The 27,162-nt window shown below is 42.0% G+C and overlaps 3 protein-coding genes across 8 annotated transcripts in view; 2 read left to right on the top strand and 1 right to left on the bottom strand.

The window, feature by feature from the left end:
• The first annotated feature begins 16 nt into the window (after nt 1-16).
• On the top strand, nt 17-21,223 carry TNFRSF8 (TNF receptor superfamily member 8). Of its 4 annotated transcripts, none has more exons than XM_014881775.2 (12): nt 17-5,199; nt 5,780-5,989; nt 10,983-11,073; nt 12,538-12,663; nt 13,991-14,146; nt 14,253-14,346; nt 14,773-15,035; nt 15,243-15,353; nt 15,888-15,935; nt 17,047-17,072; nt 18,521-18,728; nt 19,868-21,223. In XM_014881775.2, the coding sequence occupies exons 2-12, from the start codon at nt 5,918-5,920 to the stop codon at nt 20,110-20,112; spliced, it is 1,440 nt and encodes a 479-aa protein (XP_014737261.1). In that variant the 5' UTR covers nt 17-5,199; nt 5,780-5,917; the 3' UTR covers nt 20,113-21,223. The 4 variants fall into 4 exon arrangements, with proteins under 4 accessions (XP_014737261.1, XP_088034952.1, XP_088034954.1 ...); XM_088178826.1 differs by having other exon boundaries at nt 14,773-15,053; XM_088178828.1 differs by lacking the exon at nt 15,888-15,935 and having other exon boundaries at nt 14,773-15,053.
• LOC148221252 (uncharacterized) overlaps nt 17,747-27,162 on the bottom strand; it is a 20,042-nt gene continuing 10,626 nt past the window's right edge. For 2 of the 3 annotated variants that reach the window (XM_088178830.1, XM_088178832.1), the window contains one exon: nt 17,747-20,056. Coding sequence is in view for 2 of the 3 variants with exons in the window: in XM_088178832.1 (XP_088034958.1) it covers nt 20,048-20,056 (9 nt within the window). In the remaining variant the exon portion in view is untranslated. Of the gene's footprint in view, nt 20,057-22,860; nt 25,467-27,162 lie in introns of those variants that run through there. The other variant, XM_088178831.1, reaches the window with a different exon arrangement.
• LOC106856439 (tumor necrosis factor receptor superfamily member 1B) overlaps nt 22,650-27,162 on the top strand; it is a 13,574-nt gene continuing 9,061 nt past the window's right edge. The window contains exon 1 of the mRNA XM_014881755.2: nt 22,650-22,809. Within this exon, the coding sequence (XP_014737241.2) occupies nt 22,684-22,809 (126 nt within the window). The 5' untranslated portion in view covers nt 22,650-22,683. The remainder of the gene's footprint in view (nt 22,810-27,162) is intronic.

Below are 27,162 nucleotides of genomic sequence, written 5' to 3'. Positions count from 1 at the left end.
GGGTAAAGTGAATGGAATTGGTCACAATTTCCATTACTGGAAATACTAATAAACTAATCTAGTGACTATAGAACACTAGATGCCAAATTTTATACAAAACAGGGTAAATTCAACATTTTTACTACCTTGCCTTCAAACTCAAAACGTAAGACATCATAAACCTTTTGTTAATTTATCCTGAAATCGATTACAAGCCTGTTCCACACTGTAAACAGAGCAAAGGTAAAGGTGGAGCTTCAGTAACCTGGGTTAGATCTGTCCTGGATGCAGGTTGGCACCAATGGTGAATTCAGAAAGTCTCTTGGTAGATGGGAATACACTGAGATTTTCACACATGTGAAGGTATTGGAGGTGTGATTCTGACACCCCAGAACTCCCAGCTGGAACAGCTGCATGTGTCTTGAAATTGCTTTTTGAATCATTTGCAAACTTGAATTCTGGAGGCTTTAATCTCTTTGGAACTTGTGTTTTCAAAGCCCATAAGAATTTGTTTTTTAGAGTGTCTCAAATTTGAAAACACAAGAGAAATTCTGCCCCTTCTCTTTGGAATCAAAGCCCTCAATTTCACCAGCTCCCTGGATAATGGCTGACCAAAACTAAAGGTTTGATTTTCTCCCTTCCATTGGTTTCTACAGAGCAAAACTGCCCAGAAAAGGAAAACAACACTCTAAATTGTTCGGGCTGAGATGCTCAATTAGTCAAAGAAAAGAAGTTTTACAGCCTTTGGAAAAACTACATCCTGAAAATCTTCCCATGTGATTCTTTCACAAAAATTATTTAATATTTCCCAAGTTTCTTTTGCTCGTGTCTGCAAAGGAATGTTCATCTGGGTTCTGTTATTAATTAAGCTTTAAAACTCAGCTTTTAGATGAGGAGAACCAGAATATCAAGAAAGACCTTTTGGGTAGCTCATTTCCTGTGACACTATGGGAAACTAATGAGTCCCACTTCTGTGTTTTAACCACCTGTCCAGTCTTCCCCAAACTTTTTTATTTTCTATTTGGGATTAAAATGCATAGAATTGGAGCTCTTGGTGCATTTTCAAATTGCTTCAGATTTTCTATGGAAAATGACCATGTGTAACTATTAGCACCTTTCCAGAAGCAGTACTGAGAATTGCTGAAAGTACAGACATGATGTGATCTCTCATCTAAGGTCATTTCTCCCTCCCTCCCTCTCTGTCTCTCCCAGCCTGTGGGCACAGTAATTCTGTGATATGGTTTTGGTTTCTTTCATGGAAGCCACGTCTTTCTTGAGAGAACTGAGTCCCCTGTCAGCTCTTCTCATTTTTCAGTCTGACTCAAAATGTACTTTAGTTTTGAGGCTACTATGGGGCAGTAAAAGACATTTTATACAGACTTTTTTGTTACATTAGTTATTTTATCCCTTTATGTAAGGCAGTAGTGTTAGTTGAGATAGTAAAAACAAAGGTATAAGATTTTTTTATCCACGTAAAATCTATCTAAATGCCATGTAAAGAAGTGTAAGTGGAAATTAAGACATTATCTTTCTTATTAGCATAGTAACCCTTTTTTTTCCCCCAACTGTAACCCCTTTTAAGCCATTGCTACATTTTAACAAGTGTGCAACAAGAGCTTTAAACCATCTTCATTGTTGATCACAATGGACAAATATACCAAGGTAAATTGCTGAATCAAAGCAGCTCTCAGATCATGTTCTCAAGAGCACCTGCAGTGCATTTAATCCATTAAAGTGACAATTAAATGGATTGACAAATATTTAATACTAAGAATGAGATGTGTAGGTGTCAGCAAATAGATATCAGTACCAGAGGGGCATAGAGGGACAGAATTTTTCCAGTCTGTGGCACAAATAATGTTCTATTTCTTCTTCCACGTGCAATTTCAAATTCTGTGTCAGCTGCAGCCACTTCAAACCCCGGGCTGGCTGAGTGCTGCATCTCAGGGAGATCCCATTGCACTGGTGTTTCTCTCCCTCCTGTCTGTCCTCTTTGGAAGGTGGAAACATTTACTGAGAAGTTCAGTGTGTTGGCTTCTCTTACAATGCCTAAAATCATCGGATCCTGTGTGCTGTTAGCACAGTGTTATTATCCAGGACACCCAGGAGCAGCTCTCTGATGGCTAAAATGCCTAAATAGATCAAGAAAGGCAGCAAGAAAGTAATTCTTGGCTTTCTTCCTCTCTTCATTTCTTGCTTTCCTTCTTTTAATCGTGAGATTCTCTGCACTTTTCATTGCAGGAAATGCCTTCATTTCTCTTCTCTTTTTTAATTTGTACCCCTAAGCTATGTAGCATGTATCTCAACCAGCCCTGATATTACTCCTGGGGCTCCTTGGGAAGTTTCAAGCTCTGGCATTGTTTCATCTGGCTAATGAGCAAGAATGGGGTGATTTTTTGTCAGCATACTGCTGATAAAATGCTCCTGAGCTGTTTCACTGGTCCTAAAAGTACAAGCCAGACACAGTTAGGTGATGATAGGGGTTACCTTTATAAGGATCTTTATACAAAATACTAGATGGAAAGTGCCAAAGAGGCACATGTAACATAAAGTGGATACAATTTTTATATGTTTAGCAAATTAGCTAAACCAGAACCTCCAATTAGAGGCATAGGTGATGAAGTAACTCCTCCCTGGTCCAACCCTTTTATGAAACCACCACCTCTTATACAGGAACTAAATTTTGTTTATGAAAATGTGTCTCAGAGAGCTGGTTTCAACCTTGGCTCCCAGAGAGCCTAACCTTGGACCCCCAGGGCTTGGAGCCACTAGGGAATTAATTTTGTCTTTCTGTCTAATATTGTGGGTAAAATGCTGGCTACAAGTACAATAATAGACTACAGAGCTACAAATATATATGTAAAGAATATAGAGACTATATAAAGGCATCACTCTGAATAGTAACACTAACAGGCACTGAAATACAGATTTTAGACCAGGTATTTTAATACGTTTCATTTTAAATTTCATGGTCTCTTTTATCTGTCTGACAGAAGTTTAGAGATGACACTTCTCGTGGTGTTTTTTTTCCTCTTATACAGCTAGATATATTAACTGAACAAATTTATGTAAAGCAGAAGAAACCATGGTAACAGTAAAAGATGAGACTAAAATCAGCTACTTCAAAACTAGAAAAAGTAATGGGTACTTTTGCTTGAGCATGTGTGTACCAATGCTCCTTCTGGAGTATTCCAGTGCTGTTTCCTTGGCTGGGCTCTCACTGTTAGAGCACAGTGAGCACACATTGCTGAAGGGATGTTTGGGGCATGTTGTGGAGACTTTCCCTTTCCTTGGTCGGGTCTCTGCATTCTCTTGCTCCAGATATCAAGTGGCAGTTGGACAACCCCTGACTTACAGGATGTTTTCTGAATTAGGTGAAATAGGAAATGCCAAGAAAGTTGTCTGAGGGCATCACTACCTTTAACACCTAAAGCAGAAAGTGATCCAGATGTCAGAGACAAATAAACATTATAAATAATAACAGCATGCTCACAGGAGCTTCCCCGTTTTTCCTGACAGACATTGTCCTTTGATGGAACACCAAATAATCAGGGCTTGGTTATTTGCTTCTATTTGTTCTGTGGATTTGTTTTTTTCATATTAACATAGGAGATTATTTTCTAGGAAATAGAGCCACCATGTAAATGAACATTAGCGTGGGTTTTTGTTATAAAATGGAGGTGCTCCTTCCGGTTACTGGTAAGGCTTCTTTTGGAAAGCCCCTTTTATTGTATTTGAAATCAAAACACACAAAGTCTGAAAAAAGGCATTCACTTGGAAATGCATACAGGCTGCAATGTTCCTGTGGAGCAACCTCTTCACCCCCTTTATTATGTAGCTTTTATTACATACTTGGAATAACATTTTGTCATGCAACAGCCTTTCTGAAAAGCCAGCAGCAACAATAAGCACTTTCCACTTCCTATCCTTTTAAATATTTAGTTCAAACAAGAAGGAACTTAAGAAGTTCAAGGAAGAATGGCAGCTGGAAAGCCCAGTTTCACTTTGGATGTGTAAGTGGAGTTTTTCTTCTGAGGAGCACCCTGGAGCCTTTCACTCAGTGAGTGCCACAAGGAACTCGTCCCTTTATCCAAGTCATGTGGTTCCATGAACCTTTGTAACACCTAATGGCGCTGCTGTCTCAGACAAATTTCAGTGAAGTTATCCAATGGGTTAAAAAATTACTGATAACATTCGTTAAAAAGGAACGAATATACATATATATAAAAAATGCTCAGTATGCTCATTTCAGTCTTACTTCCTCTGGAAAACAGGCCAGAAAACTTTCCCTGGTGCCAGTTCTGGGAAAGTCTTTTACACAGATTTTTGTACTCGTGTAAGTATTTGTTGCATCAGGAACTTAGATTTCAGCAGTGTAACTTAAACCTTCCAGGCTCTCTGTTATGTTGGTGCCTCTACTTTTGATAGAAAGCTTGGATAGGGCATGATAAGGAAAAAAAAACACAGAGGGAGGAAAAAATACAAACAGATCTCATCAATTGTCCTGACTATGATGTCATTTGAAACTGCATTAATAAATCGGGAGAATTGCCTAATGGCCTATTACTACACAAGATTAAGGTTCTAGCCCAGTACTTAATTAGGAAAATCAAGAATGTAATAACCTGGCATTGAAATTCTTTGTTGTCTCTAGACCCATAAGGCATGCCCACCCCGAGAGCTTCTGTAGGTAAGAGAGCAAACCTGGAAACTGAGCAGTACCCTGGCAGAGCAAAGAGAGGAGAGTCCTTGTGTGTCACACACACTGTGCAGCGTGCTGAAAATGCCTGGGGTTTATGTGATGGCATTCTGGAGAAATAAATAGAGGTGGTTAAAATTGTTACAGCTGTGATTTGAAGATATTTACACAGGGTCCCTGTGGGATGCTCATCTGCCCTGCTTGGTTGTGATGGCAGTGAGGAAGCTGTGAATCTCTAGTAAAATAATCATTTATCTGACTTTCAATATTTTCTCATTTCTTTTGGTGTTGTTGATAAGGGTGAGAAGCAAAGGAAAAGTAACCCAGAGGTGTGACAATTCAAATTGTCATTATTTTCCTGTGTACCTCAGAGGGTTTTCAAGGCACTTTGTCTTTTTGAAGTGGCTAACCTCCACTTTTGACAGTATTTCTAGGGCAGATAAGGAGGCTCCATGACATCTTCAACCAACCGAAATATTTCCAGGCATCAGAACAAAACCCATCCAGAGTAACAAATGAAAGTGAGTGCTATGATGAGTATCAGTCCTAGGGATGATTGTCATCAACAGGAATGAGTTTCTCTTGGGATTGGAGGAAAGAGAAGGTTTCTCAAGGGGAAGGGCTGTAGTATGTTGGTGTTTTAAGTGGCAGTGTGTACAGCCTAAATCTGAGAGGAGTCACCGTGGTTGATTGTGATTCTTCACCCACTCATCTGAACAGGAGTAAAATGACTGTACTGAAAGAATTAGTGTTTCTTACTGGGAACTTCCTTGAGGCTTGGTTGCAACTCTTGAAAAAGTGACAGCTGGATGGGGCAGGGCTTGGACTTGTGCCTGGCCAAGGCCCTGTGGTGGTGAAGTGCTCTCTGAGGGCAGCCCAGATGAGTCAGGAGCCAGTGCACAGCCAGCCCTGTGCCTTAGGTGACAACCTTGATTCTCACGACTCACAGAAACTGTCAGCACCAGGACCAGGCATTGAGGCAGTTTTGTTTTGTTCTATTTTTACTTTTCTCTTTTGGGGCAGCCCCCCTCCCCCTTCCTTCTAAATTGTTTTCTCAGCTCAGTTGAGTCTCAAACCCTATCTCCTGCTTGTCTTGAACAGCTGGAATGTCTCCGGACTGCATGAACAGGCAAGGAGCATGACTTGGTGGGACCCTGGAAGGGTCTCATCCTCCAGGAGGAACAACCCATCTGTCTCACCTGCAATGCTGGGAGCCAGGGACATTTAACACCCCCTCAGATGGCTGCCTGCAGCCTGCCTCTGGGACTGTGCCTTCTGCTGCTTCTCCAGGACGTGCAGACAACCCCACAGGTAAGGCAGGGGACACCAGGGTCCTGCAGCTCCTCAGGACACAGGAGCCTGGTGAGGTCTGGGGGCACCTGGGGCTGCAGAGCCATCCTGCCCTTCAGCTGGGTGTTGGGGTGGGTGCCCACAGAAGCAGGGTTTGTGCAACACAGAGGGATGAAGGTGCTGAGCAGAGCTCTTAGGAGATAAAGGCATCAAGCAGAGCAGCCAGGAGAGTTTCCCTCTCTGGGGTCTTTGCAGGCAGAAATGTGGGATGTGAGCTATGATCTGCATCTTGCTGGCACTGCCAGAGCTGCTGCAGCTCCAGGCACATCACATCCAGGGAGTGAGGAAAGGCTTGATAGGGATAGGGGATTTATTTTTGCCTGCATGCTCGGTAACAGGCACATTCCTTGCAGAGCTTGGTTCAGAGGGCTTCTGCCACTCTGCTGATGCAAGTCAGGAGGGGCAAATTGAAAGGTGTAGAGGCTAAACAATAATAGACCTTCCTCTTTATACCCCCCACCCTACTGACATTGACTTCTTCATGAATCCACTACTATTTCTGAATCAAAATCACTTCAAATAGGCACAGCCCACTAGCTGCATTCAGCTCGTGCTGTAGGTGCACACCAGCTCCCTGTTCTGATTGTATCAGTTCTTGTGGGTTTGCTTCCACTCCACACTACCACTTGCCCCTCCTCCTGTGGATCAGATGCAAATGAGCCCTCAGCACCTGGCATAAATCCAGGTGATTTCCCTCACTGACACTTAAAAAAAACACATTAAAAAAATAAAAAGGTCAGGCACAGAGAGATTGCCCAGGTAAAGTCAAGTAGGTGAGTATTTGCATGGGGTGTTGGATGGGAAATGAGCCATATTCCCTTACAGTGCAAATACAAATATATTAGCCCGAGACACCTGTATGTATACGGCAACTAAAAAATCCAGCACATCACTTGGGCTGCTGGATTTTTTTACAAGACACTGACTCCAGTTAAATCTTTGTAAATAACCAAATTCTGTTCCCTCTTCATAGACATTTGAAAAAGATCCTCCTGGTTCTTTTGGTAAGAGTAGGAGTTTGCTCTTACGTCTTTAGTTGTAAATTCCCCTCCCACATTGCAAGTTTGCTTTACTTTCTCCAGGTCTGTCCTCCCACTGTCTGTTTCCTGAAATCCAGAGGGATTCTATGTTCTATAGGATTGGAGTCTGCAATCCTTGCTCACCACAGGAATGTTTGGGAGGGCATTCAGATAAGCCTGTCCAGTGTGCTGAATGCAGACTGCTTTAGAAGAAAAGCCAACAGAGACAAAAAGATGTTACTTTTTCTCTTTGACATCACTTTTGGTGGTTTGTTCACAAAATGAATGGGACAGAGAGAAAATTTGGTTGTCTGAAACTCATTGTCAATATTCAGACTCACTATAAAATTATCAGTTACCTGGAATGAATGCATAGACATTGCTGGGATAAGCAACTGGCTTTACACTGTCCTGCACTGCCTCTCTCACAGCAACACTTGCTCTTATGCTAATGGAGCACGAGTGAGTGTCTAATGTGAGCAAGTCACTGCTTACTGGCCATATTTTAAAACCATGTTCCATTTTACCTCAGTCCATACTCAGTTTGGGTTTTGTTTCTTTTTCTATTCAGAGAACTCTCACTTGTTGGTAGTGTCTTTACTATCAAGCAAATGAACCTTGACTCTTTGAAGTTGTATATTATCAGCTTTTTCTGTATGGTCAGAATTTGGATAGAAGCTTGACAGACAGTTAACTGTTTTGCTGCAGTATTAGTCAGTTCTAGAATATCCACTGCTGGTAATTTTTTTTTTTTTTTTACAGTACTATGCTTTCTTCCTGACTTACAGCTCATTTGTAGCAAGCTGATTTCTTACTCTGCCTCACAATCACTTTTTCTCTATGAGTTCAAAAAGCCATAAATAAATGAGTCAAACCTTGTCCTGACTGAATTGCAGAGTAGCCCACTGAAATCAGCACCACCTTTACAACTGCCATTATTTCAATTGGAATGGCAAACATTTTTGTAGAAATAAGGAAAGCGAGAAGAGCTATAAAGAGCCTATTTTCTAAAACAAATTCTCTCAAGCAAGTGTTGAAAAACCCAAATACTTCTGATCTGTATGTTTGCTCTATTTAATTGGTTCTTGATCTGCAATGCAATCAGAAAAAAAAAAAAAAAGTTGACTTGCTGAGTCAAGCTCTAAACCAGTGCATCCCTGTGCACGTTGTCACAGAGCAGCCCAAGCACGATAGGAATTGTCACCTTTCCTTTCACAAGATGTGTTCCAGCTCCTGCTAAATCCAAAACCTTTATTTGAAGAGAAAGTCAGAGAGGAAGATAAAGACCTACTGTTCACCACAGCCACATGCCTTACTCCAATATGTGTGTGATCTTCCTTGAATGTTAAAAGGTTTTTTTAATAATACACATTAATAAACAGAAGTCTAAGCTGTAATGACAATAGCAGATGTTATTGCCATAAAACTGGTACTTCTTCATCGACCCCTTAGAGAATGTTGGGGACCTTCCTGCTGAGTTAAGAGCAGAACTTTGCATCATTGTGTTGCTGTTACAGGTCACATTAGGAGTCGAGCAGCTTTAGAATTTGGAGGGAAAAAATGACAAGAGTGGAGGCATGGTGACTGATGCTGAGCATTGCCATGAACGTTATTTATCACTGAAAGGATCTATACTCATTTTTATACTCATGAAACACCTCTACTGAACTTACAGGCATTTTGCTTATGGATTAGAAGCAGTGGGGTCTGCAGAAGGTGATTTCTCAGTCACAGACATCCTGTGATTTGTTAAAGTGAATTCCTTTCACAGCAGAGCACCTTGGGTTTGGCTCAGTCACAGAGCAGGTGGCTACAAAGCTGTGCTGGACACCTGACAGCAGCATTTGCTGAGGAGCCAGGGATGACCTGAATAATGTGGGTGGCTGTAGTGCAGAGCTGCCCTCCTGTGGAAAGGGGGAAAATGAGGCTGAGTACTCTCACATGTGTATCTGATCATTTGTTTAGTATGTAGGCCTAGTTCAGACAGTGATTTATCACTGCACTACCATCAGGTCAAATTCATAATCAGAATGTGCACTGCTGCAACCAGGAGCAGAATCTAATAATAAACTCCTGATTTTCATATGCTTGGCAAGGTAACTTTTTAAAAAGCTGTTCTCTCACATTTTTTACACAGACACTATTATTTTATTTAAACCCCAAAACAGACAAATAAGCTGAAAGATTATGTGCTGCATAAGTAATTCAGTAATTCAAAAGTTTGTACTCTTGTTTAAAATTCAGCTTCATTTGCAGCCAGAGTTGGTTGCCCAGGAGAACCAGGAAGAAAAAATTAGATATTTGTGGTGACTTCCCACAGCTCTTGCAGAGAAACTAATCCAGGCTGACTTAGCTACAGCCAAGATGCTATTGCTTTTAAATTTTCTTTATAGAAACAGTTAATTCACTAAGTCATGACTGACCTTTTGTGTGCTGACTGGTCATTTCCTGTTGTTCCATCTGGGCTGGGCACCCTGCACACAGATGTCAGCAGGTACCACTTCCTTTTCCTCCACTCTGGGGCTTCCTCCTCACAAGAGGAAAACACCGAGTGCACCTTTGTGAACGTGCTGTGAGTCAGGCTGAGCAGGCAAATTCCTGCTCCTGCCTGCACTGTCAGCCTCCAAACGTGCTCGTAGGGAAGCCCAGGGGCTGTAGTGCACAGATGTGTCAGAATTCTCAGTTCTCTTACTGGAGCTCGATGAAATTCAATGGTTTCGATGTGTTTCTATTTCTTGTTCTTCTGTTAATTTCCTCCTTGACTCAAAGTTCCTGTTTTCTGGTGGAAGTTAAATAATTTTTATGGTTTGTGTGTATTTCACACTCCTTTGTGAAGAGAGTTAGGTAGTGAGATTCTGCACAGTGCACAAAGGCAGCAGGTCATAGCAAATCTTATTTCAGAGACCAGTGGGAAATTCATCAGCAGAAAGTGAGATGTAGAGTTTCTGAAACATTCGACTGCTCTATCAGTATGGTGTGGGAAAAACTCTGGGGGATCTGCTTATCAGTTCTTACAAAAATAAAAAATCACTGTTCATACCTTCTAGTAAATACTGAAAATGAAATTCAGATAAAAATATTTTAGGGGATTCTTAAGGGCAGTACCAAATTCAAAAATCAGATTTTCTCATCAGAGCAATTGTAGCACTGTAATTTCCCAGAGCATGTAAAGGCCCAGCCATACAAAAACTAAATCTTATTACTAAATCTTATGTGCTTCTTGTTACAAGTTGTAGCTGGGTCTCATTTTGTAAGCTAAATTCAAAACTATTCTATGGGGTTTTTTTAACTAAATAAATATGTAGTGATGAAAGGTTATTTTTGAAAACCTTCACTCACAGCAGAAGTGGGATCAGTTATTTGCATAAAGGCTTCATTGTGGGAGTATTTGCAACATTCTTTTCAAGGCAAAATGTCTGTAGGATTTGTCCCTAAATAACATGTAAAATAATTTCTTGGTTTATAATAGACACTTAGGTTGCTAAATTCAAACAGTATGACTGCTTAAGAAACAGAAAACTTGTATGCTGCAAACAGGAATGACCTCTGTGGATTACACCAGGTCTGTGTAGATTTAGATGATGCTGAGTCTGGTATCACCTCTTACTGCAGTGCACACAGAGCTGCAAATCTGTTACAGATATTAGAGATACTGCTCCTCTCCCTAAAAGAATTCTTAGCTCCAATTAACATGAAATCATTTTAGGACAGTAATTTTTATCCTTTTTTTTTTTTTTCTTTTGCTAGCTGCTGCAATGTTTCTAAAGGAAATGCAGACAATAATTTAGTTGCTTTGGGGATGCTTGAATTTTCCAGAAGCTGTGGGCTTTTCCTTACCATGTGCAACTGCCATTGCTTGACACAGGCAATGGGATCTGCTCTAGCACAGAATTAGTTGTTTTCTAATTGTGTTTTTTTTCTCTTTCAATTTCCAGACATCATTAACCCCACCTCATTCCTGTGGTAAAGTAGAGAATTGGTTCTATGATGAAACTTCACAAAACTGCTGTTACCAGTGTCCCTCAGGTACGTTTATAATTCAGTCAAATTTACAATGGAGCCCTTCTCATAGAGCCAGTGGGAAGCCTGTGCACCTGCAGAGCTGTGCTTTGTCCCTGGAGAAAAAGGCACTTTCATGAATCACTGTCTCATGTGGCTCCAGATGTGAATCTCTTCTCCACTGTCCTGCTCCTGTGTAGTCTGCATGCAAACCAGATGATGTGATAGAATTTATATGGAATTTTATCACTTCACTTGACACTGAAGTAGCCAGGTCAAAGAATTCATGTCAAACTTGCCCCTGGGTGTGAATTAGCACAGTGAAATTGGGCTAAATGAGTTTCTTCTCAGAGATAAAAAAATACAAAATGAAGGTATGGAAAATGTGACATTATTCTCATAGTCACAGCAGTTTAGAAGGTGGCTCACAGGAGGGAGGGAACAGACCCTTGTCAGGGGACACATTAAGCTGTGCTAGAGGCTGGGTGTGACTCAGGCACATGAGGTCAGCCCCAGGAAACACCTTGGTGAGACAAGAGTTCTGTAAATGTCTGCAACTGCCCCATTGGCCAAAACCCCCTCAGTGGATGGGTATTTTGTGGTACTTCACCACCATCTGTATCTTCTTGCAGAAATCTTTTCCTTTCGTTTTTCTCAAAGGAAATTTCTGACCTGTATTTGTGTTCTGATGATACAGAGGGCTTTAGTGTTTGATTGCCAGCGTTTGCATCCAGTTCCATCAGGATTCCCACTGGGACATCCTGTGCTGCTCACACCACTTGAGTCCTTCAGAAGTTGTAATGTAAATCAGAGCAAGGGATGGAGAAAATGGCCCAATAAAAGAAAAAATGGGTGGGCATGTGACTTTGACAGTCCCAAGAAAAGTAATTTTCTTCTTCAAAACCACACTTTGCTAAAGCTCCTTTTGGAAGGGATGTCACAGTGAGGTTGGTGAGAAGCAGAAATCTGATTTTACATCAGGCTGTAATGGCCACCAGTGTCCCTCAGTTCACCTTTGCTCATTCTTCATCACTACATCCTCATGTCAGTCCTGGACTCCTCCACAATCAAAGTTACAAGAATCATTTTCCACCTTAATCATCCACTACTCCTGTTCATAGCTGCTACTAACTCACTACTCACTGCCAAGAAAGAGGAGCTTTGCTAAAAGTTCTTTTGATCAAAGGAAAGAAAGAAGGAAACACAAAACCCAGATTCCTGAGAGCTTAATAATGGTCCTCATGGAGACCTGGTCACAAATGATTTGCCATCTGCCCATTCCACAGCAGTCCATTCCAGCTGGGATTATGTCCTGGCCCTGTACCTTAACACTTGAATGGGAAAGCCAAAAATATCCTAGAGAAACCAAATGATTAAGAGAAGACTGTGGTAATGTGTCTAACAGGCAAACAAGCAGACAATAATATTTCAGGATGGTTTTCTGCCCATTTTGGATAGGTATCTTGTATATTTTGCCTTTTTTTTCTCCAGGCTATGTTAAAAAGAAAGCATGTCCTCAGGATCCAGCTGAAGACTGCATGACGTGTGGACCTGATCAATATTTGAACAATAAATTCCCAAAGCCACAATGTGATGCCTGTGTGTCATGCTCAAAAGGTTTGCTTTCCCCCACACATCCTCACAGTTACATTCTCTCTCTGTGTATTTTATTAATTTAGAATTTCCACAGCAAAATTTTCCATCCTTGGTTACTGAGTTGGACAGCAGAATGTTACCTTGCACATAATCCATGTTACTTCCTCTGTGACCTGGGATTACCTTAAAATTTTCCCTTCCAATGCTATCCCAGTCGGATTTCTGCTTTCTGTCTTATATTACAAGCTGTTATCTACAGGCTTCTCTAATTATTCATGACTTAAATTACCATCGTGGGGCTTTAAACTGAAAGGTGGCAGGTTGAGATTAGATAATAGGAAGAAGTGCTTCCCCTGTGAGGGTGGGGATGCCCTGGTCAGGTTACCCAGAGCAGCTGTGGCTGCCCCTGGATCCCTGGCAGTGTCCAAGGCCAGGCTGGACAGGGCTGGGAGCAGCCTGGGACAGTGGAAGGTGGCCCTGCCCTGGCAGGGGTGGAATGGGATCAGTGGGAAGCTCATGTTCTGTTGGAGAAGACGAAAATGGAAAACCTTAAAAATACGATTGCCTGGCAAAAGATTTTGCGAATATGGAAACTATAAGCAAGATCGAAATGAAAGCCATCTTTGAGATACCAAACCTTAGTTAATAAACAACAAGAAAACAATAGTATGGCCAACTGAAAACAATCCCCTCTTGGTTGAACAATCCCCTCTGCTTGCAGACAGGTCCAAGGGTCAGAACAGACTCTACTAGCTTGGTAAAGAGGGTCCAAAGAGTAGTTTTTCGGGTTTAAAGTGTAACACAGTATGATAATTTAGTGATTCTTATAGGCTGTATGTAAATGCTATAGGATTTGTATCTTGTATTAGATTGGTTAGTGAGAATTAGAATATTCAACACAGAAGAAGTTTTATTGTATTGTAACGGGAACCTTGCTCTCTTATACTCTTATTTTTCTTACTGCTCTTACCTCTCTTATGCTCCTACCTCTTACCGCCCTTACCCCTCTTACCCCTTGCCCTCTCTTTACTCCTTTTCCTCTTGCCCTCCTGTTCTCACAGGTCTGCTCTGAGCTGTGAGCTCCAAGCAGGGCCCTTTCACCCATGCCCTGCAATAAACCATGGTTTGTGCAATAAACCATAAGTTCCAAACCCTGGCTTTAGAGATCTCTCACTCCCGACCGCCTGGACCCCCAGCTCCTACAACCTTCAACCCAAACCAGGCTGTGATCATGAAGAGGGACAACACCTTTTTCTCCTTCCTGACCCTTAGAACTGGAGTTGCTCAGCTTTGTCCCCACTCTGCATTTCCCTGGCAAGGTGCTCCTTTGTCACTGTTTGTGTCACAGAGCTGGACCTCGTGGAGAAGCAGCCCTGCTCCCTCAATTCCAGCCGTGTGTGCGAGTGCCGCCCCGGGCTCTTCTGCCAGCTCTCTGTCCAGAACACCTGCACACGCTGCCAGCACCACTCTGCCTGCAAGCCTGGCTTTGGAGTCAAAACCAGGGGTAGGAGTTCCTACCTGTCCAGTTTTACCTTCCCTGGTCCTGGCCGTAGGCCTGCACCTGATGATGCATTTTATTTGGTCAGTCCTCAGTCATTATTTTTATTCAGGCACCTCAACAAATGATGTCACTTGTGAAGAGTGCCCTCCTGGGACCTTCTCTGATCAAAGCTCCAGCACAGACATCTGCAAACCCCACACCAAGTAAGTCTGTGCTTCCTTAATGGGACTGACTAATTAATTGAAATTAATAAAGGATGAAAGAGGGTATTGTCACTTTTGGTACAAAGTATACAAGTTCATCTTTGAAGCAAGAGAATCGCTTTGGGCTCATGTGGAGAGGTAAGAAGACCTCTCTTTGTACCTGTTTCACAGCTCTGGGCTGGAGGAGCAAGGGAAGGAAGGAATCCTGCTTGTCTCACTTTTAGTTTACTAAGCACAGTGGAATTGCACACCTGTGTGAGTAGCAGCTTTGCATCCAGGCCAAGAATTAATGCCACAGGGATGAGAAGAATAATGACTTTTACACCAACAGCAATAATTGCAGTTGGTACAAAGATGACCAAGGGGATGTTTGTCACAAGGAAAACGCTTTACCAGGGCAATGACACCCTAATTTTTCATTCCCAGCTGTGCCAAGTTGAACAAAGTAGTGCTAAGCAAAGGAAATGCCACACACGATCAAGTTTGCCTGGAGCAGTTGTCCACTCACCTCACCCCAAGCACTTTTTCCATGAGATTCAGCAATGAAACAAATAACTCTGACCTGAGGATGTTTAAGGAGAACCTGGTGACCTCTGCTGGTGGTGACCTTCTAAGTGTCACAACAACTGAAAATCCCAGTTCAGCTCCTGAGGAAAAACCAGATCCTGGCACTTCTACCTCAGCTAAGGGTGAGGTGACAACAGGAGGTAACACAGACACAGCATTTACTCTCTCTAGCACTTTTTATTTAGAATATCTTTGGTAAACACAATTTTTATGTGGGAGCTTCCTGCAAATCCCCTCTGACTTGTGAAATGATGTCTATGGTCCTATGTTCAAGCACATGGATCTACTCAGGGTTTCCCCTCTGCCTTTTCTCCCTGTGTGTGGTGTAGGTGTAATGCTCTGGGCAGTGGTTCTGTCTGTGGCTGTGCTGCTGGGGGCCACGCTGATGTTTTGGAAATGGAAGGTTTGCAAGAAGCGGATTCTTGTCCTCAGAAGAAAGCGTGAGTTTTTCAAGCTGTAACACGTGAGGTGCTGTTTGAGCTGCCAAAGAGCAGATGGGAAACTCAAATATGGGGATATTTGTGGAGGGCATTGGGGAAGAGAATGTTCTCTACAGGTCAGATAAGGGTTTAAGGCAAGCTGCTCGTGCAGGATCTTGGAGAACATGAAAGATGGAAGCAGCTGGGAATTTATGGAGGGAAGTGGGTGACCTACAAGTGGGGAAAGGGTAACTAGCTGTTTCTTTTCTCAGCACAGACACTGGTATTAAATGGCATCTGGAGTGTTGTGGGAGTGTTTTTTGGTTCTGGGAACAGGATTGGGCTTTGAGCACGAGAGGAAGAGTGATTTTTACTGACACTGACTTTGAGCTTTGCCTAGAGTTACATGTGGGGTGTGCCTGCAAAACCACATTCCCCCTTTTATAGAGGTGCATGTTGTAGGCTGGGTGTACATCTGTGGGTGTGGTGAAGCTGTTGGAGTCTTCAGGCTCCATGGCGAGTTTAACTAAATGAATGAAAGGTTTCTTTTATCAGCACATCTGCATTCTGTCATCGCACACAGATACGTGCTCAAGTCCCAAGGTGAGTGACTGATGGGCCGGCAGTGCCATCCTTATGTCTGAAGAATAAGTGGATAGCTTAAGGTGGGATTTTATTTTCTAGAATTTTAATTTTGAAAGTGGAAGTTTCTCCTGTCACATGTATGTCCGTGCTGCCACGCAAGAGGCAGGTGCGGCAGGCAGGGGACGCTGGATGTGACCAGGTGCCACCAGGTGGCATTTTGTCCCCACTGAAGGGCTGGGTGATGTGTCAGAGCTGGAAAACGCCCGACTGATTCCAGGACTGTCAAATACAGGAGACGTGTTCAGATCTGTCCAGATCCCATAAAGTGCTAACATTTTACCCATTAACTGATCCCCTCTCAGCAATTCCACTGCACGGACAGATTTATTCTCTGTTGTGTCAGATTCTAATCACCACACAGCAGAGCTTTTTATATTCATTCATTCATTCAGGAATGCAGTTTAAAACTTCTTGTGTGCAACTTAATTTTCTCAAAATGGAATTTTTTCTCCCTCACTTGCCTTGCACAATAGAAATTGTGACTGTGCAGCATTACAGAGCTGATGCTCTGAAAATAAAGGTGATTGCACATCAGGCTGACATTAGACAGTAGGTCTGAGCCCATCTGCCTTCATGGTGCTACAAAATGTTTTGCACTCCCTCCTTCTCACCCCTCTTCTTTGTCCAGTGTTCCCTGGGATCATTAATGGAACTGTGCATAAAATTCCACCCCCTTAATAATCATCTGACCATATGATGAACTGACCTAACTTGTTAATCCAGTAGAAAGCTATTAACTTTTTTTACTGTTTTTCTTTTTAATAAGCTTGTCTTATGCTTATCTAGACAGTTTCATTAGTTCATTTTTTCATGAGACGAATACCAGGTGTGGTGTGGAGCCAAAAGACTTTGGGGACAGCAGGATCTCCCAGTCTTGGCAGCAACTTATTGCTGGTTCACGTCACAAGTGTCATTTCAGTGTGCCCTGAGTTTTAAGAAAACCACCCTGCATGTGGGGTGGGCAGTGGAGTGGTTTAGGGAGTACATTGCTAGGTGATCTTTCAGAGCATGTTAATGTTCTTGTGATTTATGAGGTTTCTTCTGATAATGTTTTTACTTTCCCTTGCAGGTTCAGATCTCATGAACAAATGTGCAGTAAGTGTGAACAATATTCCAAAACAGATCACTTTCCATGCCCAAGTAAATAATGTTATTTTCAAATGTCTGGTCCAAAAAGTGCCAGCCTTTTAGTTTGGACTTCCCTCTACAACATGTGCTCATTTCGGTGGGATGAGATGCATTAGGATGTGATATTTTCATGGCTCAGGCTGAGGTTAATGTGGTGTTAAATAATGTGATGCTGCCAATCTTGCAAGTGAGGGGATTTGGTGTTAAGCCATTTGTGGTAAATTCCCTGGACAAGATCTGAAATCACAGGATGAACATCCCTTTCCTTCCTTCTGGGAGATCTTGGTGTGTCAGTCCCATTTTATCTCGCTGCTCCAGTCACACAGATGGGATTTGTGCTTTTCTTGTCCCTCTCTCCACGTGCCCTTCCCTCTGCAGGATTTGGCATGGCTGTGATTTGGGTACACAGAGGGTTTGGTTTCATTCCTTCAGGACGAGCTCCTGGTGTTACAGTGCAGTGTGCAGATGAGCAAGGCAAACATCAGTCAACGTGGAAACAACAAAAAGCAGCTCCTCAGCAGTTTCATCACAGCTCAGTTTTATTTCCCCTCTGTCAGTGAAATTACAGCCCCTTTCATTCTCAGAGCCTCCTCAGTTTATTAGGCTTGTTATTTTAAATATCCAGATCTGCTAAACCACTCTTCAGATTGTTAATTTTTTTATTTTTAAATGAGTTTACTTTTGAATGTTAAGTCTGCACACACACACAAGATACTGCTTTTTCTAGTCACCCTGGTTGCAATCAGCTGTCATAATTTCAGTGAGTAATTGTTAATTCCTGAATTGTGAGGAGTTTTAATTCTTGCCTCTATAGAGAGTCCAACATGAGCAAGGGTTATAAAGTGCACATTTCAAAATATTTTTTTTCTGTCTCAACTTTGTGGAAACAAAAGAATGTCAGAACCACCAGAAAACTGTGATTCAGGACCTTTAGCCTCTCTCAGATTTTGGTTCCTCTTTTAAAGAACTGCTTGCAATTAATTCTTCATATTTTAGGTAGTCTGAGCTTGTTTCTTCCACCTGATGTTCTGCTGAGACAATTACATTTTGAAGTCAGTTTGGCCCCTGCCTTGCTCTGTTCTTCCATAGGAGCATGATAGGTATTTTCAAAGTCTAAGATGTAGCTAAAGCATATTTTCTTCAGTGGAAATGAGGTACATTCCTGAAAATATCATCAGAAATCTGTGAATTCAGCTTAGAAAGACTCTTTTGGAGTAGGGTCTTAAGTGATGCAGGAGCCTGGTTTGAAGTTCCCATAGCTGTGGGTACTTGGGAACATTTCAGTGCCAGGGACAGTGGAGCTTGGGAGAACATTCTGTTTTCCTGGCTGCCACAGGAGGGTTCTGTGCATCTGCTGCAATGTCCAAAGTGTTTTTACACTCTCCCCACTTCTGCTCTCCTGCTTGTATTGGCAGAACATCATACTGACCACTGACACTGGGCTAGAGGAGGAGGAATTAACTGAGAGAACCCTTCCTTTGGAAACCAACAATAACTTGGTGTCCAGCACAGAAAAAGCACAGAGTCCTCACTGGAGTGTGGCTGATGTGACACCAAGCAGTGGGAATGCCCCAGACTGCCCCGTGGATTCTCGAGTCAGAGACCACACAAATAACAGAATTGGTGAGTCTTGCTTTTTCTTTTTTCCTTTTGTCATCTTCTTTTTTCAAATTTTCAGACATGGCACATAATGTCATTTCAAGATTACTAATAAACTTCTAAGTGTCCAAATCTCCTAACAAAGATTGTGCTGAATCTCCAGATCTTTGACACCAAAACATCTATTCATTTGAATATAGTGCTTTCTTTTTTTGATGTTTCAGTCACTATTAATTTTACAGGAAATTCCCTTCTTCCTCCTTTTCATTCTAGAAGATGTAAATTTTACAGAAGAAATTTGAATATGTCAGCTGGAAGATGATGCTGTAATTCTGAATGAGAATCACTTAGCTATCATTTTCTTCTCTGGTTTCATAATAATGGCTTGAAATGTCTCTCATGTGTTCCCATAAAGTCTGTGGCCATGGCACAGGGTGGGAGATAAAGGAGCTCATTCACAGGGGGAGAATTGTTACCTGAGACCATCTGCAGGACACATTCTGGCAGTGCTTCCAAAGCCAATTGTGAGGTTATTTGAAGGTGTTGTTTTTCACATGACAAAACCTGGCCTTTCCTTACTAAACATCCTTTCTGTTTTTACTGTGAGTGATGGATTGGAGTGAATGTGATTATTTGATTTACCATATCCAAATGTCTCCAAGGAGTTGACCTGCAGTGTCTGATGTGCAGCATCCTTCTGAATTAAATGCAGTGGTGCAAGCCATTGAAAAGGCCTTAATTTACAAGACAACAGTTGGACCCAAGATTCAGAAAATTTTGTAGTTTGTTCTCAGCTAGAAAGAAACTAATTTCTTTGCAGGTCCTAAGATCCCAGAACTTCTGTACAGTGCTGATCTTTACCCAAAGGTTTTTTTTACATGGTGTTGTTTCTTGAAACAGCAGGAGTATAAACCTTGGATTTTGTATATCTAGATCCCAATTAGTTGCTTCTTCTAGCAGATTCTTGTCAATATCTTCTGCCTTTTCCACTTTGTCTTTTTCCTGTAGTCCCACCTCTAGCTCAGTGCCTCAGTCCCATGGAAGCTCAGTCTACTTGATCTGAAATGCCCAGGGTCCTAATAAAAATGTTGCTTGGAGAAGAGCCATGTGTGGGGCAGCAGTGGCTGCTCACCATGCTCAGCACTCCTTTTTTCCTTCCTCAGAAAAACTCTACATCATGAAGGCCGACACTGTTATCGTGGGGTCTGTTTCAGAAGTGCCCAGTGGCAAGAACTGTGCTGTTAGAGGATGTGAAAGTAACCTTGATGCCCAGGAAAGCATGGAAGAGGAACTGGAAATGCACTACCCCGAGCAGGAAACAGAGTCTTTTCCAGGGAATGATGTCATGGTTCCTGTGGAAGAGGAGGGAAAGGAATTTCACCATCCTACCACTGCCACTGAGAAGTGACACCCACAGAGAGAATGTGGGGAGAATCATCCAGTGTGACACTAAGGCTGAATTTATGACAAGGCAGATAAACACACCGTGCCTTAGATTATTGGGGAACTTCTGGAAAACACTGAAACACATTCAAACAAGGAGAGCTAGAACCTATTTCATTTTCATCTGACAAATGAGAGGATCATCCAAACTGCTGGCCTTCATAGCTGACATCAAATATTTCTATTTCCCTGTCTTCCAGTATCATACTGAAAACAAATTTGAATCAAAGCTGCATAATTTAGAGAACATCTGGATGTCAGCTGAAGTTTCACAGCTTGCTTTCTCAGTGTGAAGTAATGGATTGAAATCTATATCTGATTACTTCTATTGGCTGTGAAAATTCTGGCCAGGATTCTGAGTCAAGCTTGAGCCATGTTTCTTATGTTGTTTCCATTCCGATACTTCCAATTTTGTCATATATTTTGCAACATCTGGTATTTTCTCAAGGCTTCAACTTTTGATTGAAAATGATAATAATCTCAGTTTTCCTTAGCATAAACATAACTCTCAAGTTTGTGGACTTCATATTTCTTGAGGAATTAGAATCAAAAGGTGCCACACAGGCTCTGAAAATAGAAGGCAAATAAAACTAATTGAAGTCCACTGTTTAGGCCATTCTTTCTAGGTTTTGAACTCCAGTTTATATTTTTTTTACTATGTCAAATCATTAGTAAGTGTACAAAATACCCTCTTCTGATGGAAGCCAAACTGGCTGAACTTTTGGCTGTTGGATGAACTATGGGTTAAGCCCAATGTAGAGCCTGTAAAAAGAGAAATGAAGGAAAGAAACTCTTTTACTACTGAAAAAGAAGCACAGCAGTTATTTCTTATGAATTAATATCTACTTGTATTAGAATTGTTCATAATCATCAGAGTGACACTGATTTGCATATCCTTTAAAAAACAAAGCTGTTTGGTGGCCAACTGGCATGTGTTATGCTATTTTTAAACCTTTTGTGCTGCTTGTTTAGTAACTGTAAATGTAATAGCGCTGACTATACTTTTGCACAGGACAATGGAAAATGAGCAATATGAAAAATTGCGTCTTAACAATAAAAACCAAGGAACCACAAAACCCATTGCTTGCTTTGTAGTTTTGTCCTGATCAGAGCAGTGTAATAACAGTGGTGCAGCTGCAGCAATTTCTGTTTTAGAGCACACACAAGGAGCACAAGGGCAGAAAATCACCTTTTTGGGCCAGACTGGAGCCTGAGCCCAGCATTTCATCTCTGCCAGTGGCAGGAAGGGATTAGTTAGGAAGATCATTCCTGCTGTTTGCATTTATCATAGTTCTGCATTGGATTAGGGATGTCACAGTTTGACTCAGCCTTTATTATTCTCTCATATCATCATCAGTTTTTCTTCTCTCTTTTGAATTTCCAAGTACTATCTGCCTCCATAAGCACTGTGGCAAAAGATTATAGATATCATACACTGTGTAAAGGACTTCTAACACTTTTAAATTGGCCTCTTTATTTCAGTGAATGTCACGAGCTCTTGTCTTACAGAAGTCAGTGAGTTGCTTTTTATTTTTCCTTTTTCAACCAAGTTGTTTTTATGATTAATTGTATCTCAGCTTTGATTGAACTAAGCCTCCAAGATAAGTTCCCATCTTTTCATATGACTTGAGTAAGTTTGATGCTCCCCTGCCTTGGTCACTTTAGTTAACCTTTTCAACATCTACTTTAACTCACTACATACATAATTTTAGAGAACACCAATTCGGGAATCCACAAACTGAATAACCACATTTATCTGGCTGTGATTGCTTGGGGCTGTTCTGCAATGACTGTAATTGCGTATTTCCACTCTGTATATTAATTAATCTTTTTTACTGGAACAGCTTTTTAAAAGAACCATATGCATTGTAACCTGCTGGATGTGTTATAGTTAGTTGGTTTAATGATGCTAGTAATCTTTGAATTAAAAATTACATGGATTTTAAGCCATGGCCGTACTTTTCTGGTAATTTCAGTACCTATATCAGTCTCAGAAGAAATATTTTTGCAAGAAAGCCATTCGAAGCTCACAGAGCTCTTAGTGGATTAGGGTTTTTCTCAGGAGCAGGGCTGAATTCACAGTAAAGTCTGTGACACCACCCCGGCTGCTGTGACACACGAGTGACTGGCACGGGGAGTGTTAATGAATATTGGGATGCTGCAAAGGTAACTCCGTGCTGTGGGGGAACGGGCTGGACTGCAGTGGTGCTGGGCCGGTGCCGCTATCCCGGGCCAGTGTCTCTATCCCGGGCCAGTGTCTCTATCCCGGGCCGGTGTCTCTATCCCGGGCCGGTGTCTCTATCCCCGGCCGGTGTCGCTGTCCCGGGGCGGTCCCGTTGTCCCGGGCCGGTGTCGCTGTCCCGGGCCGGTGTCGCTATCCCGGGGCGGTCCCGTTGTCCCGGGGCGGTCCCGTTGTCCCGGGCCGGTGTCGCTGTCCCGGGCCGGTGTCGCTGTCCCGGGGCGGTCCCGTTGTCCCGGGGCGGTCCCGTTGTCCCTGAGCCGCGCCCGCCCCGCCCCGGGCCCGCAGCCGGCAGCGATGGGGCCGCGCTGGGCGCTGCTCCCGCAGCTGATGCTGCTTCTGATCCCGGCGATGCTCCCGGCTCTGATCCCAGTTTTGATCCCGGCGCTGATCCCGGCGCTGGCCGATGCCGCGGCCGAGCGGGTGAGCGGGACCGGGCAGGGCAGGGGCTGGGTCAGGGGCAGGGATAGGGGCAGGGACAGGAGCAAGAGCAGGGGCATGGACAGAAACAGGAGCAGGGCAAGGATGGGGACAGCAGGGACAGGGATATGGGCTAGGACAGGGACAGGAGCAGGGACAGAGGCTGGGACAGGAGCAGGGACAGGGACGGGGGCGCTGCTCCAGAGATCCTGGGAGCGCTGCAAAGCGGGAGCGCAGAGGGGGAAACGCGGGCAGGCATCGCCTGGTGATGCCACTCTGGAGCTGTGCACACTCTGTGTGTGCGGTCCAACTTGTCGCCTGCCTGTCCTTTGTCATTTGTCCCTTGTCACCTGTCCGTCCCTTGTCACCTCTGTGCCCCTGGGCTTGCGTTCGATTCACCGTGATCTCTACAGCAACCTCAAGTCCCGCTCTTAAAACTTCAAAGCTCAGCCTTTGTTGATGTTGTTGTTACTTCTTGGCTTCCCAAAGGAATGACTAACCGTTTTTCCTGGATTTTCATCGGAAATAGCTTGATTTTGCAGGCTTATTTGAATATTTATAAAAGTCGTGGTGAGTGTCCTGGCAAGTGCAGAGTGTAAACCTGTATCTATATGACACTGTTAACACAGGAAGAGCTTGCTGTGCTCCGTTGGTTCCCTAGAACTCTTCCCTATTTAAATAGAAAAGCCTTTTAATTTACAGCGAAGATCTGATGTGCTGCAGCTGTTTCTGCTGCCCTTACTGCAGTGGTGACTGTCCTATTCCATATCCAGCTGTATCACTCTCTGCAATGAGGGTTTGTAACTGCGTCAGCCAAAGAGCTCAATGGGATCTGCTTGCCTTCCACTCCGTTTTCTGTACTGGTGTATTGATAGCACTTCTCTGTCTGATTTTAAAATGTTCAGGATTGTGAAGATAAATATGGAAATGTTGCTGAGATGTCCAGGTCACTGCGTTTTCATGGGATATTTATGTTATTTACATGTTTATTTAAACATAGGAATTCAGGCTGGATAAGACAAAGGTTCAGTGAAATCAGGTGAGGATGTCAGAATGTGTATTGAATATGAATTACACAATGATCTTTTAAGGAGTACTGGGTGCTACAGTGAGCTGATAATATATTAAAATAATTATTTTAACTGTTTCTCACTAACTTTTAGTTCAGCTCTGGTTTTAAGGTGAGAGTGTTTTGAGCCTGATTTACTGGACACCTTGCAGTGATTAGGATAAAGCAGATAGAGAAGGGAGTCTCAGAATTGTAGCAGAATTTAAATTTGTCATGCTTCATGCTGAACAAGGGGCTTTGGTTCAAAAGGAATTAGCTCTTCTCTCACTCTAACAATGGAAATAATGACAGAAACTTTCAGCATCACTTTTTGCACTGTTACAAAATAAGGAAAAGCCTATGTGTAAAGTTAGAAGAGCAAATATAGTAGTTTCAGAAATACCACATCTGCCACAGAGCTGGGGAAAAAAAAAGCCTGTTATATCAGTTTTTAACAGTGATTTGTTAAAGAAAACTTATTTTATTTTTGAGGGAGACAAACTGGCAAGGCAGTAGTTCTTAAGTGACACTACTTCTTGAGTTTTTTCTCATTCATCTGGAAGTCTCTGAAAGTTCCCAGCCTCAGTCTCTGTGTTAGACACAGGAAATGAACATTATTTTTGCCATTTTGAACAACTGAGTCAGGGTTATCAGAAACAGTCTGAAGTTTTCAAACAGAAAAGGTGGTGAAATGTGCATGTTTTCCCAAATACATATATAATAAAATATACCTTGTCCTCCTACAAACTTGGACTTCTATAATTTTTGTGTGTTGTGAGCAGTTTCCATATTCTGTACATCCCCCTGCTTTCCCATTCTAGGAAGATGTTTTCATATTCTGGTGGTGAGTGGCAATTAAGTAGAATTCCTGGCAGTAAGCAGAGACAGTTTTTTTCAGGGAGCAGGTTTCAAACTGTAAATCTGTTGGTGTGTGGCTGTGCAAGGACTCCTGCTTTACAGAAGTAAAGTGCAATACAGGATGGGAGAATAATTCATATAATGGACCATAATCTTTGAGAGAGATGTGCAGGACAGCAGCTTTGAAAGAAACTTTGTAGTTTGAGTAAAGCTGGCACAGCCTGATACATCTCCAGCTGATTTGGGAGATGCTGTTACCTGAGAACTAAACTTCAACAGATTTTTTTTTTAAATGAGAAGGTTAAATATTTTAGACAGAATTCTGTTTTTTCCTGTCTCCAGTAGATCTGGCAGCTCAGCAAACAGTGCTCTGTGCCTCAAGTCCTTTCCACAGAAACAGATTTTACACCAGAGACCTCAGTGACTTCATTGTGGTTTCACATTCGTGACGAACATGGTACATACGTAGATCCTCCTCAGACTCCTCTGATTGACAGCTTAAGTTTGAATGCAAATGTATGAAAAGGAGAAAAATGGAAATATTAGCTTGTGAGTTAGGATTAAAATACATGCTTAAATATCTTTGTTTAAATGGCCTTGAGTGAAAATGAATGTTATATGAACGGATTTACTAAAATGTTTTAATTATTTAAGATACTTAAATTTAATTACACATAAAGTCCTTTCAGTTGGTGTGGAGATTGCTGTTAGCCCACTCCTCTCCAGGGACCAGTTAGGTCACCTGTACAGGGATCTGTGTAGTACAAACAGAAAAATGATCCAAACAATGCAGGAACTCCAGAGAGTCTGGAGTTATTTTGACTTTGTGTATGTAACTTCTTAGTTATTGCTTAATGCAGAGGCATTGCAAAAATCTCCTAAGGACTTATGAAATCAAAGGCAAGCATAGTTTACCCATTTCTATGCCAAAATGTATTGCTCAATTTGATGTGCATAGAGCTAGACTAAATTTCATGTTTAAGAATCTTTGGGCCTCCACTGATAGACAGATGAGGCATTTTATTTCTTCTTGTACCTTAACCTTGTCAAATTAAATGAAGTCTTCCAAAGTCTTAATTTTGTCCATATAAATTTCTTTTAAATCAGCTGTCATTAGACATTGCTACCTAAACTGAGAAGCTCTGAGGCTGTAATGCAAAATGTGCAGCATCAGGTTAGTTCCCCTTCAAACAATCTGCTTACAGAACACTGAATCACAGTAAAAACAGGATAAAATAAGGACTTGTGAGAGATACAAAATGCAAAGGTTGTGAAATAGAATCTGGCCTCTGCTCATCAGTCTTTCAGCCCAAAGTAGCCAATGGATATGGATGCCAGACAGGAATCTTATGTGGCCCAACTTGGACTTAGGATTGGCAACATTGCTAGAAAATTGGAGTCTTGTAGGGAAGAAATCCCAAAGAGTTTTAAAAATATAAAAAGGCCTGCACTTCCTCTGACAGAATTAACAGCTTTGATTAAACTAGTTTATTCTGAGACTAGCTACTAAAAGAATTGAATTCTTCTAGGGAAAACCAAGCTGAGCATGTGTGTGTGAATTGTATCTAAGCCAGTCACAACTCCCTTTTTGTTTCCCATAATGTTCTTTGAGGACATTTGGGAAGAAATTGTCAATTTTAAGTCACTGAGAGCCACAGCTCATCAGATAAAATTTCAGGGAGATTGTATCAGACAGCAGAGAGATCCTTCCAAGCACAACTTCAGAGAAGCAGGTGTGAACCCAGCAACCGACAAGTTTTCCTGTGTCTGCAGGATTTACAACAGACAGTGAAGACTATGAGATAAGGACTTTTTTTTTTTTTTTTTTTTTTTTTTTTTTTTTTTTTTTTTTGCCAGAAAGCCTCACCAGCAGGGTAATTTGTGATCCCCCCTGTGTCTGCTCTTGCAGTGAAGTGTTATGTTTGGAAAAGGCTCTCGATTGCTTGTTTTAATGAAGTTGATCATAGTGACTACAAAAAGAGATGACAACACCTGATATTTCCTCTTCTAATAAAAAAGTAACTTAAGTGAAAAATACTTTTGATGAGAGCAGAGCCCCTTTCTCCTTCATCAGATTTTAGTGTCAGCTCAAGTTTGCAAACAGGATGATTTATCATTGTCCATCCTATGGCATCTAAAGAGAAGAAGACTTTTCTCTGACTCCATGTTCTCAGAAAAGGCTTTTTTGACACTGGCCATTGAATAGGTTGACAAAATCCTGTTTCTGAGCACAGCTAAATAAGAGGTAGAATATTTCATGAGCTGCACTAGAAAATGCTGAATTCCCTTTAAGCAATTGCTGAGAGTGGGAAACATTAATCTCCTTTGTCAGGAATGTGAAGACACAATAGATATTCAACATGTTTTTCAGTTGTGGAAGGATATTTTCATTACCGGCCTCCCAAGAGCTTGTTCCTGTTTTGATTTCTCATTTTAGTAATGATTCCTCT

Source organism: Sturnus vulgaris, chromosome 25, assembly GCF_052056855.1.
Source record: "Sturnus vulgaris isolate bStuVul1 chromosome 25, bStuVul1.hap1, whole genome shotgun sequence".
NCBI lineage: Eukaryota > Metazoa > Chordata > Aves > Passeriformes > Sturnidae > Sturnus > Sturnus vulgaris.
This window is presented reverse-complemented; position numbering and strand designations above follow the sequence as displayed.